Raw genomic sequence first — 16970 nt, 5'->3', positions numbered from 1 at the left:
ATAAAAATTCCCCATTAAATGTCACCTGCTTAACCCAGCAGGAAGTACAGCGGTGTCTAAAAATAACTAAAATTGACAAATCTCCGGGCCCGGATGGGATACACCCCCGAGTACTGCAGGAACTAAGTACAGTCATTGATAGACCATTATTTTTAATCTTTAAAGACTCCATAATAACAGGGTCTGTACCACAGGACTGGCGTATAGCAAATGTGGTGCCAATATTCAAAAAAGGGGCAAAAACTGAACTCGGTAATTATAGGCCAGTAAGCTTAACCTCTACTGTGGGTAAAATCCTGGAGGGCATTCTAAGGGATACTATACTGGAGTATCTGAAGAGGAATAACCTTATGACCCAGTATCAGCACGGGTTTACTAGGGACCGTTCATGTCAGACTAATTTGATCAGCTTCTATGAAGAGGTAAGTTCCGGACTGGACCAAGGGAACCCAGTGGACGTAGTGTATATGGACTTTTCCAAAGCTTTTGATACGGTGCCACACAAAAGGTTGTTACATAAAATGAGAGTAATGGGGATAGGGGAAAATATGTGTAAGTGGGTTGAGAGCTGGCTCAGGGATAGGAAACAAAGGGTGGTTATTAATGGAGCACACTCGGACTGGGTTGCGGTTAGCAGTGGGGTACCACAGGGGTCAGTATTGGGCCTTCTTCTTTTTAACATATTTATTAATGATCTTGTAGGGGGCATTCAGAGTAGAATTTCAATATTTGCAGATGACACTAAACTCTGCAGGGTAATCAATACAGGGGAGGACAATTTTATATTACAGGATGATTTATGTAAACTAGAAACTTGGGCTGATAAATGGCAAATGAGCTTTAATGGGGATAAATGTAAGGTCATGCACTTGGGTAGAAGTAATAAGATGTATAACTATGTGCTTAATTCTAAAACTCTGGGCAAAACCATCAATGAAAAAGACCTGGGTATATGGGTGGATGACAAACTCATATTCAGTGGCCAGTGTCAGGCAGCTGCTACAAAGGCAAATAAAATAATGGGATGCATTAAAAGAGGCATAGATGCTCATGAGGAGAACATAATTTTACCTCTGTACAAGTCACTAGTGCGACCACACTTAGAATACTGTGCACAGTTCTGGTCTCCGGTGTATAAGAAAGACATAGCTGAACTGGAGCGGGTGCAGAGAAGAGCGACCAAGGTTATTAGAGGACTGGGGGGTCTGCATTACCAAGATAGGTTATTACACTTGGGGCTATTTAGTTTGGAAAAACGAAGACTAAGGGGGGATCTTATGTTAATGTATAAATATATGAGGGGACAGTACAAAGACCTTTCTGATGATCTTTTTAATCATAGACCTGAGACAGGGACAAGGGGGCATCCTCTACGTCTGGAGTAAAGAAGGTTTAAGCATAATAACAGACGCGGATTCTTTACTGTAAGAGCAGTGAGACTATGGAACTCGCTGCCGTATGATGTTGTAATGAGTGATTCATTAATTAAATTTAAGAGGGGACTGGATACCTTTCTGGAAAAGTATAATGTTACAGGGTATATACACTAGATTCCTTGATAAGGCGTTGATCCAGGGAACTAGTCTGATTGCCGTATGTGGAGTCGGGAAGGAATTTTTTTCCCCATGGTGGAGTTACTCTTTGCCACATGGGTTTTTTTTGCCTTCCTCTGGATCAACATGTTAGGGCATGTTAGGTTAGTTAGGCTATGGGTTGAACTAGATGGACTTACAGTCTTCCTTCAACCTTAATAACTATGTAACTATGTAACTATAAAGCAGTATAATGCCGTATGAAGCTACAGAGGCACTCAATATGTTGCATAGATGTACTATGATGCAGTATCATGCACAGAGACACTCCATATGATGCATACAAGCAGTATGATGTCAAGAGATGCACAGAAAGACTAGGCCATGCTTGAAGGTGCCAAACAAGAGACCAGACTTACACTTTTAAGCAAAAGAGCAATCTATCAGAGTTCCAGATAAATCTCCACTCTGAACAGGACATCTCATTTGTCAGACTGACTCCACCCGAAGGAGCTAATTAACCCCTTCACCCCCAAGGGTGGTTTGCACGTTAATGACCGGGCCAATTTTTACATTTCTGACCACTGTCTCTTTATGAGGTTATAACTCCGAAACACTTCAACGGATCTTAGCGATTCTGAGACTGTTTTCTTGTAACATATTGTACTTCATGATAGTGGTAAAATTTCTTCGATATAACTTGCGTTTATTTGTGAAAAAAATGGAAATTTGGCGAAAATTTTAAAAATTTCGCAATTTTCCAACTTTGAATTTTTATTCTGTTAAACCAGAGAGTTATGTGACACAAAATAGTTAATAAATAACATTTCCCACATGTCTACTTTACATCAGCACAATTTTGGAAACAATTTTTTTTTTTTCTAGGAAGTTATAAGGGTTAAAATTTGAACAGCAATTTCTCATTTTTACAACAAAATTTACAAAATCATTTTTTTTAGGGACCACCTCACATTTGAAGTCATTTTGAGGGGTCTATATGGTAGAAAATACCCAAAAGTGACACCATTCTGAAAACTGCACCCCTCAAGGTGCTCAAAACCACATTCAAGAAGTTTATTAACCCTTCAGGTGTTTCACAGCAGCAGAAGCAACATGAAAGGAAAAAATTAACATTTTACTTTTTAGTCACAAAAATGATCTTTCAGCAATAATTTTTTTAATTTCCCAAGGGTAAAAGGAGAAATTGGACCCCAAAAGTTGTTGTCCAATTTGTCCTGAGTACGCGGATACCCCATATGTGGGTGGGAACCACTGTTTGGGCGCATGGCAGGGCTCAGAAGGAAAGGAGCGCCCTTTGACATTTTCAAGCTAAAATTGGCTGGAATTCAGATCGGACGCCATGTCGCGTTTGGCGAGCCCCTGATGTGCCTAAACAGTGGAAACCCCCCACAAGTGACCCCATTTTGGAAACTAGACCCCCTAAGGAACTTATCTATATGTGTCGTGAGCACTTTTATCCCCCAAGTGCTTCACGAAAGTTTATAACGCCCGGGTGTGAAAATAAAAATCCTATTTTTTCTACAAACATGATCGTTTAATCCCCAATTTTTTATTTTCTCAAGGGTAAAAGGAGAAATTGGACCCCAAAAGTTGTCCAATTTGTCCTGAGTACGCTGATACCCCATATGTGGGGGATCCACTGTTTGGGCGCATGGCAGGGCTCAGAAGGAAAGGAGCGCCCTTTGACATTTTCAAGCTAAAATTGGCTGGAATTTAGATCGGATGCCATGTCGTGTTTGGCGAGCCCCTGATGTGCCTAAACAGTGGAAACCCCCCACAAGTGACCCCATTTTGGAAACTAGACCCCCTAAGGAACTTATCTAGATGTGTTGTGAGCGCTTTTATCCCCCAAGTGCTTCACGAAAGTTTATAACGCCCGGGTGTGAAAATAAAAATCCTATTTTTTCTACAAACATGATCGTTTAATCCCCAATTTTTTATTTTCTCAAGGGTAAAAGGAGAAATTGGACCCCAAAAGTTGTCCAATTTGTCCTGAGTATGCTGATACCCCATATGTGGGGGATCCACTGTTTGGGCGCATGGCAGGGCTCAGAAGGAAAGGAGCGCCCTTTGACATTTTCAAGCTAAAATTGGCTGGAATTTAGATCGGATGCCATGTCGTGTTTGGCGAGCCCCTGATGTGCCTAAACAGTGGAAACCCCCCACAAGTGACCCCATTTTGGAAACTAGACCCCCTAAGGAACTTATCTAGATGTGTTGTGAGCGCTTTTATCCCCCAAGTGCTTCACGAAAGTTTATAACGCCCGGGTGTGAAAATAAAAATCCTATTTTTTTCTACAAACATGATCGTTTAATCCCCAATTTTTTATTTTCTCAAGGGTAAAAGGAGAAATTGGACCCCAAAAGTTGTCCAATTTGTCCTGAGTATGCTGATACCCCATATGTGGGGGATCCACTGTTTGGGCGCATGGCAGGGCTCAGAAGGAAAGGAGCGCCCTTTGACATTTTCAAGCTAAAATTGGCTGGAATTTAGATCGGATGCCATGTCGTGTTTGGCGAGCCCCTGATGTGCCTAAACAGTGGAAACCCCCCACAAGTGACCCCATTTTGGAAACTAGACCCCCTAAGGAACTTATCTAGATGTGTTGTGAGCACTTTTATCCCCCAAGTGCTTCACGAAAGTTTATAACGCCCGGGGGTGAAAATAAAAAATCCTATTTTTTCCACAAAAATGATCTTTCAGTCCCCAATTTTTTATTTTCCCAAGGGTAACAGGATAAATTGGACCCCAAAAGTTGTTGTCCAATTTGTCCTGAGTACGCTGGTACCCCATATGTGGGAGAAAACTACTGTTTGGGCACACTTCGGGGCTCGGAAGGGAAGTAGTGACGTTTTGGAATGCAGACTTTGATGGAATTGTCTGCCGGCATCATGTTCCATTTGGTGAGCGCCTGATGTGCCTAAACAGTAGAAACTCCCCACAAGTGACCCCATTTTGGAAACTTGACCCCCTAAGGAACTTATCTAGGTGTGTGGTGAGAATTTTGAACCTCCGCAAGTGCTTCACTAAAGTTTGACGCCCGGCGTGAAAATAAAAAATTCTATTTTTTCCCCACATAAATGATCTTTCAGTCCCCAATTTTTTATTTTCCCAAGGGTAACAAGAGAAATTGGACCCCAAAAGTTGCTGTCCAATTTGTTCTGAGTACGCCGGTACCCCATATGTGGGAAAAAGCTGTTTGGGCACTTCGGGACTCAGAAGGGAAGCAGTGACGATTTGGAATGCAGACTGGAATGCAGAGGGCGTCATGTTCCGTATGTAGAGCCCCTGATGTGCCTAAACAGTAAAAAAAAAAAAAAAATCACAAGTGACATCATTTTGGAACCTAGACCCCCAAGGAACTTACTTAGATTTGCCCCCTCTTTGAAACTAATCTACTGTTTCCTGTAAAGTAAATTAGTAGTGCATGGAGGTGTGGTACAATTTGAAGCAGTCCTTCATACACAGGCCAGGTTTGTCGGGGCAGGTGTCGCATTGATAGATGGCGTCCTTGCGTACTCCTCGTTTGTAGCACACTCGGCACCTTTTTTGCGGCTTACCTTTTCTATCAGTTGGGGGGACCACCCCCGGAAAATGCTGACCTGGTACAATACGAGCACCCTCAGTTCCGGAAGTACTGGGGCCCGCTCCTTCCCTTGTGCCAAACATCAGGGCCTTAACCTCTACCTCCTGGAACTGAAGGTACGACGTATCAGTGTGTCGTGCACATCGTGACAGCAGGAAAGCGTTGAGCATTGCCATTTGTGCGATGTACACCGACAGCTTTTTGTACCACACCTTGGCCTTCCTCAAAGCACTGTACGGTTGGAGGAGTTGATCGGAGAGATCAACGCCCCCCCATGTTTTTGTTGTACCCCAGTACACAGTCCGGTTTGCAGACCTGTGTAGAGGTACCCCGTACACTGCTGAGGGCACTGCCATCACCGTGTATGATGGTCAAGAGAAGGACATCCCTCTTGTCCTTGTACTTGACCACCAGCAGGTGGTCGCTACATTGGGCTTTGATCTCACCTTTTCTGAGCATCTGCCCAAGTAGCGTCTTCGGGAGGCCTCTCTGATTTTTGCGGACAGTACCGCAGGCTGCAGAGATTTGTAGAGTGGGATGCTGGTGTAAAAGTTATCGGTATAGAGGTGATAACCTTTATCCAGCAGTGGGTGCACCAAATCCCACACAATTTTCCCACTCACTCCCAGGATAGAAGGACACTCAGGCGGTTCAATCCTGCTGTCCTTCCCTTCGTAAACTCTAAAGCTGTGGGTGTACCCTGAGGTACTCTCACACAGCTTGTAGAGTTTGATTCCGTACCTGGCCCTCTTGTTGGGCAGGTATTGACGGAATCTGAGCCGCCCCTTAAAATGAACCAAGGACTCATCCACGCAGATGTCCCTTTTGGGCACGTACAATTCAGCAAACTTTTTGCTGAAGTGTTCGATGACCGGCCGAACTTTGAACAGACGGTCAAAATTGGGGTCATCTCGTGCGGGACACCGTGCATTATCGTTGTAATGCAGGAACTTATGGATGGCCTCAAAACGCGTCCGAACCATGACCATTCGGAACACTGGAGTGTTATATAAAATATCTACACTCCAATATTGCCGAATTTCTGGCTTCTTCACGATCCCCATGTGGAGGACCAGGCCCCAAAACTGCATCATTTCAACTCTGTCTACAGGAGACCAGTTAGAAAATGATGAACCCGAGTTTTGCTCCAAAAATTGCCGAGCATACAAATTAGTTTGCTCCACCATGAGGTTAATAAAATCCTCAGAGAAAAAGACTTTAAAAGTCTATTTCTGTGAGGCCGGTGGTGTCAAACTTGATTCCTGATTCTGCCACAAAATCAGGAATCAGTGGCTCGTAGTTTTCGGGGGGCGAGGACCATATGGGGTCCGAAGAGGGGCGCGCTGGTTCATCTTCAGGAGTGGGCGCTGCCTCATCTTCTCTCCTGGGGAGTTTGTGTGGCGGTTCCGCAGGACCCGAGGAGGAAGATGAGGAGGAGGAAGAGGATGAAGAATCTGAAGAGTAAAGGAATGTGGGATCCTCTCCCTCGCTATCCGTGTCGGAGGCAAGGTAAGAATATGCCTCCTCCGCTGAATAGCGCTGCTGGGACGAACGGGACATTTTTTTGTGAGTATGGTTCCTGGGGTGTAATTTATTGGTAACTATGTATACGTGTGGGGGGGGGGGATAGTGTTTGGTGCCAACTATTCTGAAAAAGCTAAAGGAAAAAAAGCAAATGGGGAAAAAAAATACCTGTGAAAGGAAAAGTCTAAAACAGCAGGCCCTAGCTCTGATAAGTGAACTGCGTCACTTATCAAAGTTCGGCGGCTGCTGGGTGTGTGAACGGGGATGTGAAAAAAAACGGCAGGCACGAGAGCTCTGATAAGTGAACCGCGTCACTTATCAAAGTTCGGCGGCAGCGGCTGGGTGCGCGGACGGGGATGTGGAAAAAAGAAAAGAAAGACACGGGTTCAGACGCAGCGGCGGGGTGCGCGCAAGGGGATGTGAAAAAAGAAAGAAAAGAAAGGCACGGGTTCACACGCAGCGGCGGGGTGCGCGCAAGGGGATGTGAAAAAAAAAAGAGGCACGGGTTCAGACGCAGCAGCGGGGTGCGCGCAAGGGGATGTGAAAAGAAAGGCACGGGTTCAGACGCAGCGGCGGGGTGCGCGCAAGGGGATGTGGAAAAAAAAAGAAAAGAAAGGCACGGGTTCAGACGCAGCGGCGGGGTGCGCGCAAGGGGATGTGAAGAAAAGAAAGGCACGGGTTCAGACGCAGCGGCGGGGTGCGCGCAAGGGGATGTGGAAAAAAAAAAGAAACGAAAGGCACGGGTTTAGATGCAGAGGCTGGGTGCGCGGACGGGGATGTGGAAAAAAAAAAGAAACGAAAGGCGCGGGTTCAGACGCAGCGGCTCGGTGCGCGGACGGGGATGTGGAAAAAAAAAAAAGAAACGAAAGGCACGGGTTTAGACGCAGCGGCTGGGAGCGCAGACAGGGATGTAGAGAAGAAAAGTGAGCACAAGTGTTGATCGGTGAACTGCTTCACCAATCAACGCTCGGCGGCACTAAGGGGGTGAAAAAGAAAAGCGAGCACGAGTGTTGATCGGTGAACTGCGTCACCAATCAACGCTCGGCAGCTGCTAAATTTGGGCACGGACGGACGCGGCGCAAAGTGGGGGGGAAGGGGGAGGATTGAGGGGGGGGAAGAAAGATCGGGCCGGGATCGGGGATGAACACTTACGTTTGTAGTATCTCTTCTTTCTTCTTTCTTTTTTTTTTAGCAAGAATTGTGGTGTCACAGGCTACTGTGGCACCACAAGTCTCAGCACAGGAGGGGGATCTGTCAGCGTGACCGCTCTGCAGGAGCCCTCAACAAGTGTGAGGATTCTTGCAGAGCAGTCAGACAGATCAGGGGCAGGTGAGACAGGTCACAGAGCGGTCACACCGCTGCTGTGACTTGTGATTGGTGGGATCGATGATCACATCGATCCCACCAATCAGGGGAGGCCCTGGTGACGCCGGTGTTGCTAGGCACCAGCCTATGATCTGAGCTCACAGCTCCGGTCATAGGCTGGTCACCAGCAAGTGACCGGCAGGGCACAGCGCGGACATACCGCTGCTGTGCCCTGTGATTGGCGCGATCGACGATCACATCGATCGCGCCAATCAGAGCTGGGCACAGACGCAGGGCATGGGAGGCAGGCACCGGAGCTGGTAGTTTACAGCAGGGCACAGCGTGGTAACACCGCCGCTGTGCCCTGCAATTGGCGCGATCGATGTGATCGTTGATTGCGCCAATCCGGGGGGTTTTGGCCGGTGCCTGGCATTGCCAGGCACCGGCCGCAGGATCGAGTACATCGGTACTCGATCCTAGCCTGGGACCTCACTGTTTCAGTCAGATTGGCTGAAACAATGAGAAAGGCGGTGATTGGCTGTTCAGAATTAAACAGCCAATCACAGCGATCGGGAGGCTGGGGGGGCGGCGCCATACCCCAAGATGCCGAGGCCATCTTCCTTAAGGTAAGATGGCGTCGGAATTTTAATGCGATCACCGCGACTTAAGTCGCGGTGTCGCATTAAAGGGCATGACGTACTATCCCGTCGGTAGTCATACGGGCCCACCCCACCTCGACGGGATAGTACGTCAGATGTAAGAAAGGGGTTAATGAGCCGCAGCTGGAGGGCAGTCTTCATGGAGACAATGTGCTGAATTAACACCTTGTGTCCTCCTATGGACGGAGTAGTTAAGTTGCAAAGAAAGGTGAAACACTTGTTTATTGAACCAGAAATGGAAAGCATGCTTCCAAAAAAAAAAAAATCAGTCTGAAGCCCAATCCATAAGGCTCTGTGCAGACAAGACCTGCAACTAACTGAAGTCCAGTCACGAGATGTAGCCTGGACATATGGCCCTACCATAGCCTAGAGGTCCAAGGCCTAGCTGCAAATGGGTTCCAGGTACAGCTTTGGCACAAAGGCATGAGACTAGAGTCAGCCCAGGGGCCCAGGCCATCAATGCAACATTTAAACCATGCACTCACCTGTGCTGGCTCCATACCTGCTAGAAGACGGGGAGCTGGTAACGCCGAGAGCCTACCATGGAAGGAAGCGGCGTCCCGTCAGGAATGCCGCATTACTGTCAATGATTTCTTCACCTGTGCCCCCTTCTGTGTTCCATCGTGGAACGCACGCCAATCCTATGTGCCGGCGCTCCTCTCTGACGTCACCGGAAGCGCAACGGCCTTCTCCACCACACGACTTTCGGACGTAGTGGTGTTTTGCCGGTCGGCGTCCGAACCGAGGGCCCCCCACCGGGAGGAAGCGGCTCTACCCAGGAGCCCGTCCGCTCGACTGGTCTCTGGGGCTGAGGGACTCCCCACCGGGGAGTTTCCACCCTGGGCTACTTGACAGGGGGAAGGATTGGACCTGCCGCATGATCCCCCTAAGCCCATTGCACAGGATGACTGTTGGCTGAGGAACCCCTCAAAGAGGAGTCGGCCACGGTCCAACTGACCAGGAAAAGGGAAGGTTGAGACCCCCAAACTCCGAGTCCATCTGGTACAGCACTGATAGCTGAGGGACCTCTACCCAGTGAGGTGTCGGCCACGGACCACTTGACAGGGGGAAGAGAATCCAAGGCTATCTTCGCTCTAGGAGCAACCTCTCATACAACCGTCCCCTGTAGGGACAGGAAAAACACTGGAGGTGGGAGGGTCCTTTTAACCTCTCTGTGATCCTGTCCCGCTATAGGTCAAGGAAGGACGTCCTCCATGGTGCTGTCCTGAGGGACGTAATGGAAAATAAGGTTTTTATTTGAAATAATAATTTTCTCCTTCAAACTTTGCGTTCGTCAAAGAATGCTCCCTTTGCAGCAATTACAGCATTGCAGACCTTTGGCATTCTAGCAGTTAATTTGCTGACGTAACCTGGAGAAATTTCACCCCATGTTTCCAGAAGCCTCCCCCACAAGTTGGTTTGGCTTGAGGGGCACTTTTGTGTACCATACGGTCAAGCTGCTCCCACAACAGCTCAATGGGGTTGAGATCTGGTGACTGCGCTGGCCACTCCATTACAGATAGAATACCAGCTGCCTGCTTCTTCTAAATAGTTATTGCACAGTTTGGAGGTGTGCTTTGGGTCATTGTCCTGTTGTAGGATGAAATTGGCTCCAATCAAGCGCTGTTCACAGGGTATGGCATGGCATTGCAAAATGAATTGATAGCCTTCCTTATTCAAAATCCCTTTTACCTTGTACAAATCTCCCACTTTACCAGCACCAAAGCAACCCCAGACCATCACATTACCTCCACCATGCTTGACAGATGGCGTCAGGCACTCTTCCAGCATCTTTTCAGTTGTTCTGCATCTCACAAATGTTCTTCTGTGTGATCCAAACACCTCAAACTTGGATTTGTCTGTTCATAACACTTTTTTTTCCAATCTTCCTCTGTCCAATCTCTGTGTTCTTTTGCCCATATTAATCTTTTCCTTTTATTAGCCAGTCTCCGCTATGGCTTTTTCTTTGCCACTCTGTCCTGAAGGCCAGCATCCCGGAGTCGCCTCTTCACTGTAGATGTTGACGCTGCTGTTTTGCGTGTACTATTTAATGAAGCTGCCAGTTGAGGACCTGTGAGGCGTCGATTTCTCAAACTACAGACTCTAATGTACTTTTCTTGTTGCTCAGTTGTGCAGCGAGGCCTCCCACTTCTCTTTCTACTCTGGTTAGAGCCTGTTTAGGCTCTCCTCTGAAGGGAGTAGTACAAACCGTTGTAGGAAATCTACTGTTTCTTGGCAATTTCTCACATGGAATAGCCTTCATTTCTAAGAACAAGAATCGACTGTCGATTTTCACATGAAAGTTCTTTTTTTTTCTGGCCATTTTGAGAGTTTAATGGACCCAACAAATGTAATGCTCCAGATTCTCAACTAGCTCAAAGGAAGGTCAGGTTTATAGGCTCTGTAATCAGCCAAACTGTTTTCAGCTGTGCTAATATACGTGCACAAGGGTTTTCAAGGGTTTTTTAACCATCCATTAGCCTTCTTACACAGTTAGCAAACACGAAGTACCATAAGAACACTGGAGTGATGTTTGTTGGAAATGGGCCTCTATACACCTATGAAGATATTGCATTACAAACCAGACGTTTGCAGCTAGAATAATCATTTACCACTTTAACAATGTATAGATTGTATTTCGGAATCATTGAATGTTAGCTTCATTAGAAAAAACTGTGCTTTTTTTAAAAAAAAATAAGGAAATTTCTCTGTGACCCTAAACTTTGGAATGGTAGTCTACCACTTAGCTCACTGTATTTGGCTGTTAAAATTAGGTTGTCTAGGACCCGCTCTGTGCAGTGTGTGGCTAGTTTTACTCCCCTATCACAGCGTACAGTACAGACCAAAAGTTTGGATACATCTTCTCATTTAAAGATTTTTCTGTATTTTCAGGACTATGAAAATTGTACATTTACACTGAAGGCATCAAAACTATGAATTAACACATGTGGAATTAAATACTTAACAAAAAAGTGTGAAACAACTGAAAATATGTCTTATATTCTAGGTTCTTCAAAGTAGCCACCTTTTGCTTTGATGACTGCTTTGCACACTCTTGGCATTCTCTTGATGAGCTTCAAGAGGTAGTCGCCGGGAATGGTTTTCACTTCACAGGTGTGCCCTGTCAGGTTTAATAAGTGGGATTTCTTGCCTTATAAATGGTGTTGGGACCATCAGTTGTGTTGTGCAGAAGTCTGGTGGATACACAACTGATAGTCCTACTGAATAGACTGTTAGCTGCTTTTTTCTTGCCATAATACAAATTCTAAGTAAAGAAAAACGAGTGGCCATCATTACTTTAAGAAATTAAGGTCTGTCAGTCTGAAAAATTGGGAAAACTTTGAAAGTGTCCTCAAGTGCAGTGGAAAAAACCATCAAGCGCTACAAAGATACTGGCTCACATGAGGACCGCCCCAGGAAAGGAAGACCAAGAGTCACCTCTGCTTCTGAGGATAAGTTTATCCGAGTCACCAGCCTTAGAAATCGCAGGTTAACAGCAGCTCAGATTAGAGACCAGGTCAATGCCACACAGAGTTCTAGCAGCAGAGACATCTCTACAACAACTGTTAAGAGGAGACTTTGTGCAGCAGGCCTTCATGGTAAAATAGCTGCTAGGAAACCACTGCTAAGGACAGGCAACAAGCAGAAGAGACTTGTTTGGGCTAAAGAACACAAAGAATGGACATTAGACCAGTGGAAATCTGTGCTTTGGTCTGATGAGTCCAAATTTGAGATCTTTGGTTCCAACCACTGTGTCTTTGTGCGACGCAGAAAAGGTGAACGGATGGACTTTACATGCCTGGTTCCTCCGTGAAGCATGGAGGAGGAGGTTTGATGGTGTGGGGTGCTTTGCTGGTGACACTGTTGGGGATTTATTCAAAATTTGAAGGCATACTGAACCAGCATGGCTACCACAGCATCTTGCAGCGGCATGCAATTCCATCATGTTTGTGTTTAGTTGGACCATCATTTCTTTTTCAACAGGACAATGACCCCAAACACACCTCCAGGCTGTGTAAGGGCTATTTGACCAAGAAGGAGAGTGATGGGGTGCTACGCCAGCTGACCTGGACTCCACAGTCACCAGACCTGAACCCAATAGAGATGGTTTGGGGTGAGCTGGACCGCAGAGTGAAGGCAAAAGGGCCAACAAGTGCTAAGCATCTCTGGGAACTCCTTCAAGATTGTTGGAAGACCATTCCCGGTGACTACCTCTTGAAGCTCATCAAGAGAATGCCAAGAGTGAGCAAAGCAGTCATCAAAGCAAAAGGTGGCTACTTTGAAGAACCTAGAATATAAGACATAATTTCAGTTGTTTCACACTTTTTTGTTACGTATATAATTCCACCTGTGTTATCTCATAGTTTTGATGCCTTCAGTGTGAATGTACAATTTTCATAGTCATGAAAATACAGAAAAATCTTTAAATGAGGAGGTGTGTCCAAACTTTTGGTCTGTACTGTATTTATAAGGATTGGTTGATCTTTCAGAGTAATTATTTTTGCTTATCTTTAAGCAACAATTTGTATACACTCATTGTGTATCCTCAATACTGACTGACATTTTGAGGAGATACAAATATTTGCCATGCATTTTATTAGTTTTCAACAAGATTTTCACTTGAACTGTATTATGATCCTAATATGGGTCAGATTCATTATTGCATTTTTTTTCTCATTCGCTCCCTTTTTTTAAATTTGTGCTTATTTCAAAGTTTATTTTGTGTTTACCTGTTTGTTGTTTTTGATAATGTTTTTCCACTGAAGATGGGGTTTCGGTTTTCCATATTTTCTGTTACTTCATCAGTTGCAGTTTTTGTTAAATGTACTCTAATTTCACTGTTAGTGATTTTATTTACATCGGGCATTTTTGCACGATTCATGAACTATGTCAGTTTGAAAAATTTGTCGCAAAAACAGTCAAAGAATACCACAACAAAATAAAAAAGTAAAGAAAAAAACACATTAATGGCCCAAAACTTTTATTTTACTGGGGACAGAATATTGTCCCCTCCAAACACTAGTGAGATTACCAGAATACGGAGATTGTGTATCTGCTGAAGATTAACATTCAATTACTTTTACTGCAGATCCTCAGCAAAAGGATGACATTAATAAGAAAGCTTTTGATAAATTCAAGAAGGAACATAAAGTTGTAGCTCAATCTGTAGACAATGCTATTCCTTCTGAGCGGTTTGAAGGTAAGTCACTGTCTGTTTGGCCAACGGTACATGCTGATACAGTTTAAGGGAACTTGTAAAGTTCATTTTCCATAGTCATCCAGAAGTATTGCTTTATAGGTCCGTATGCCACACTTCCTACGATACCTCCTTGGTCCAGATCTCTATGCACATATGGCTGCAACTGCTGCCAACACAGCTACCCATTGACATCCAGATCTAAAGATTGCATGAAATTGCACATATTCCCACCTTTCCAGACACTACTTTAAATTGTATAAAGCCCCCACTTTACCTCCTATCACTTCTGATGTGGAGGAGGCAGATAAAGTTGTATAAAGGAAGGTGCACAGGCCAGAAGTCACTATGTGGCTGATGTGAGCTGTCAATCAAAGAGTAACACCCACTCCCCTGTAGTCAGAAAACTGGGATGCAGTGCACTGCTGAAGATGGAAATTAAGGCTGTAATTGGAAGTTGAGACTATATGTTCATAAAGAAATTGTCACCTAATTTGTAAGTTAAACTGATATTCAGTGTTTAATAAAATGTGTAATTTGAGAAGAGATGTGATTGAAAAGTACCTTCTGCAAGTTTGCACCTATAGAGGTTTCTTTCTGGGAGCATAGATGTTCATTTAAATGGAACCTGTCACACCCCCCCCCCAGGCGTTTGTAAGTAAAAGAGCCATCTTGTGCAGCACCAATGCTGCATTCTGACAAGGTGGCTCTTTTAGTTATTGTTCGTTGCACTGCAGAAATAATCACTTTTGAATTTGGTCCCTCATACCTGTGAAAATGCCAGGGAGGCAGGTCTTTTCCCCCCTCATCCAGACACAACACAGCCATCACTCTGCGAGAAGGGCGCCGCCTCCTCGGCGTTATTCAGTTGTCCAGGTGCCTGCGTGGTCATATTCTGCCTTGGGCATGCGCAGTTCGCGCTGCCCGACAACTGACATCACTTGATGTTTTGTTTACTGCGCCTGCGTGCAACCTTGGGATCGCGGGCCGCGCGTGCATGCAGGCACAGTAAACAAGACATCAAGTGATGTCAGTTACATATACATAGTTATTAAGGTTGAAGGAAGACTTTAAGTCCATCTGGTTCAACCCATAGCCTAACCTAACATGCCCTAACATGTTGATCCAGAGGAAGGCAAAAAAAAAACATGCGGCAAAGAGTAAGCTCCACATTGGGGAAAAAAATTCCTTCCCGACTCCACATACGGCAATTAGACTATTCCCTGGATCAACGCCCTATCAAGGAATCTAGTGTATATACCCTGTAACATTATACTTTTCAAGAAAGGCATCCAGTCCCCTCTTAAATGCATCCCAGTTTTCTGACTACAGGGGAGTGGGTGTTACTCTTTGATTGACGGCTCACATCAGCCACATAGTGACTTCTGGCCTGTGCACCTTCCTTTATACATCTTATTACTTCTACCCAAGTGCATGATCTTACATTTATCCCCATTAAAGCTCATTTGCCATTTATCAGCCCAAGCTTCTAGTTTACATGAATCATCCTGTAATATAAAATTGTCCTCCTCTTTATTGATTACCCTGCAGAGTTTAGTGTCATCTGCAAATATTGAAATTCTACTCTTGAATGCCCCCTACAAGGTAATTAATAAATGTTAAAAATAAGAGGGCCCAATACTGACCCCTGTGGTACCCCACTGCTAACTGCGACCCAGTCCGAGTGTGCTCCATTAATAACCACCCTTTGTTTCCTATCCCTGAGCCAGCTCTCAACCCACTTACACATATTTTCCCCTATCCCCATTATTCTCATTTTATGTATCAACCTTTTGTGTGGCACCGTATCAAAAGCTTTTGAAAAGTCCATATACACTACATCTACTACACTACATCACTAGTTGTCGGGCAGCGCGAACTGCGCATGCCCAAGGCAGAATATGACCGCGCAGGCGCCTGGACAACTGAATAACGCCGAGGAGGCGGCGCCCTTCTCGCAGAGTGATGGCTGTGTTGTGTCTGGATGAGGGGGGAAAGACCTGCCTCCTTTGCGATTTCACAGGTATGAGGGACCAAATTCAAAAGCGATTATTTCTGCAGTGCAACGAACAATAACTAAAAGAGCCACCTTGTCAGAATGCAGCATTTGTGCTGCATAAGGTGACTTTTAGTTACAAACGCCTGGGGGGGGTGACAGGTTCCCTTTAAGGTTAATGAAGTCTAATTCCAATCTTGACATGTAAGATAGATGTATATGACAGGGGTTTGAATCAAGTTATAATACAGCAGAGAAGTACTACCTGGGGTATGGGGGCAGGATTCAGATCTTTGTCAATATGAAGGGTTCGGAGATGAGACCAAATGCAGATAATTTACTAATCTTAATGTACATTATTCAGAAATCTTATAGGCTGTAATATCCCTTTAAATGATGTGGATAGCTTTGTGGACTTTTTTTTCTTCAAAATACATGTATTTTGGGTGAAACATTTCTGAAATTGTTTCATTAAAAATGGGCAGTTTGTATTCTTTAGCATAAAAAGTTGCTGTCTGTTCCCTATAATTTGTCCATATTATTTATGGGCTGTATTTATTTGTGACAGATTCTAAGTCATGGAAGTTTTAGCAACCAGTTTCACACATGTGAATGGGTTGTTTATGGTGCAAGCCCTATTTAGATGAATGGAATAGTCACATGGAAGGTAAAAAGTAAAAAAAATTAACTAACCTTATTTGGTATCAAAGATGAAACATTGTCTTTTTATTAAAAGCTCCAGGTGCAGACTCCTCTACACCATGGACCACTGAAGAACAAAAACTTCTTGAGCAAGCTTTAAAAACATTTCCTGTAAATACTCCTGAAAGGTGGGAAAAGATTGCAGATGCTGTCCCTGGCAGGTCCAAGAAGGACTGCATGAAAAGATATAAGGTGAGATGCCAATTGCACAATGAATGTGTGTACTGTTCAGCATTCACAAATTGCTGTCTTTCCCCCCTAGCAAATAAGAGAAATGGTTGCACTCAATTGTGCTAAAGCAAGTGAATGTGTGATAAATAATATGTGAATAGCAGGGCCGGACTGGCCATCGGGCAGTTCTGACAAATGCCAGAAGGGCCAGTGCCAGTAGTGGGCCACCGTGCGCCCACCAGCGCAGCCGCATTCAACTATACTGGCGTGTATGAC

At 45.0% G+C, this 16970-nt stretch overlaps 1 protein-coding gene across 1 annotated transcript in view; it reads left to right on the top strand.

Annotated features, from left to right (window-relative positions):
* DNAJC2 (DnaJ heat shock protein family (Hsp40) member C2) overlaps positions 1-16970 on the top strand; it is a 126213-nt gene that overhangs the window by 105665 nt on the left and 3578 nt on the right. The window contains exons 15-16 of the mRNA XM_077264724.1: positions 13718-13828; positions 16558-16715. Of these exons, the coding sequence (XP_077120839.1) occupies positions 13718-13828; positions 16558-16715 (269 nt within the window). The remainder of the gene's footprint in view (positions 1-13717; positions 13829-16557; positions 16716-16970) is intronic.

Source organism: Ranitomeya variabilis, chromosome 5 (assembly GCF_051348905.1).
Source record: "Ranitomeya variabilis isolate aRanVar5 chromosome 5, aRanVar5.hap1, whole genome shotgun sequence".
Lineage (NCBI taxonomy): Eukaryota > Metazoa > Chordata > Amphibia > Anura > Dendrobatidae > Ranitomeya > Ranitomeya variabilis.
This window is presented reverse-complemented; position numbering and strand designations above follow the sequence as displayed.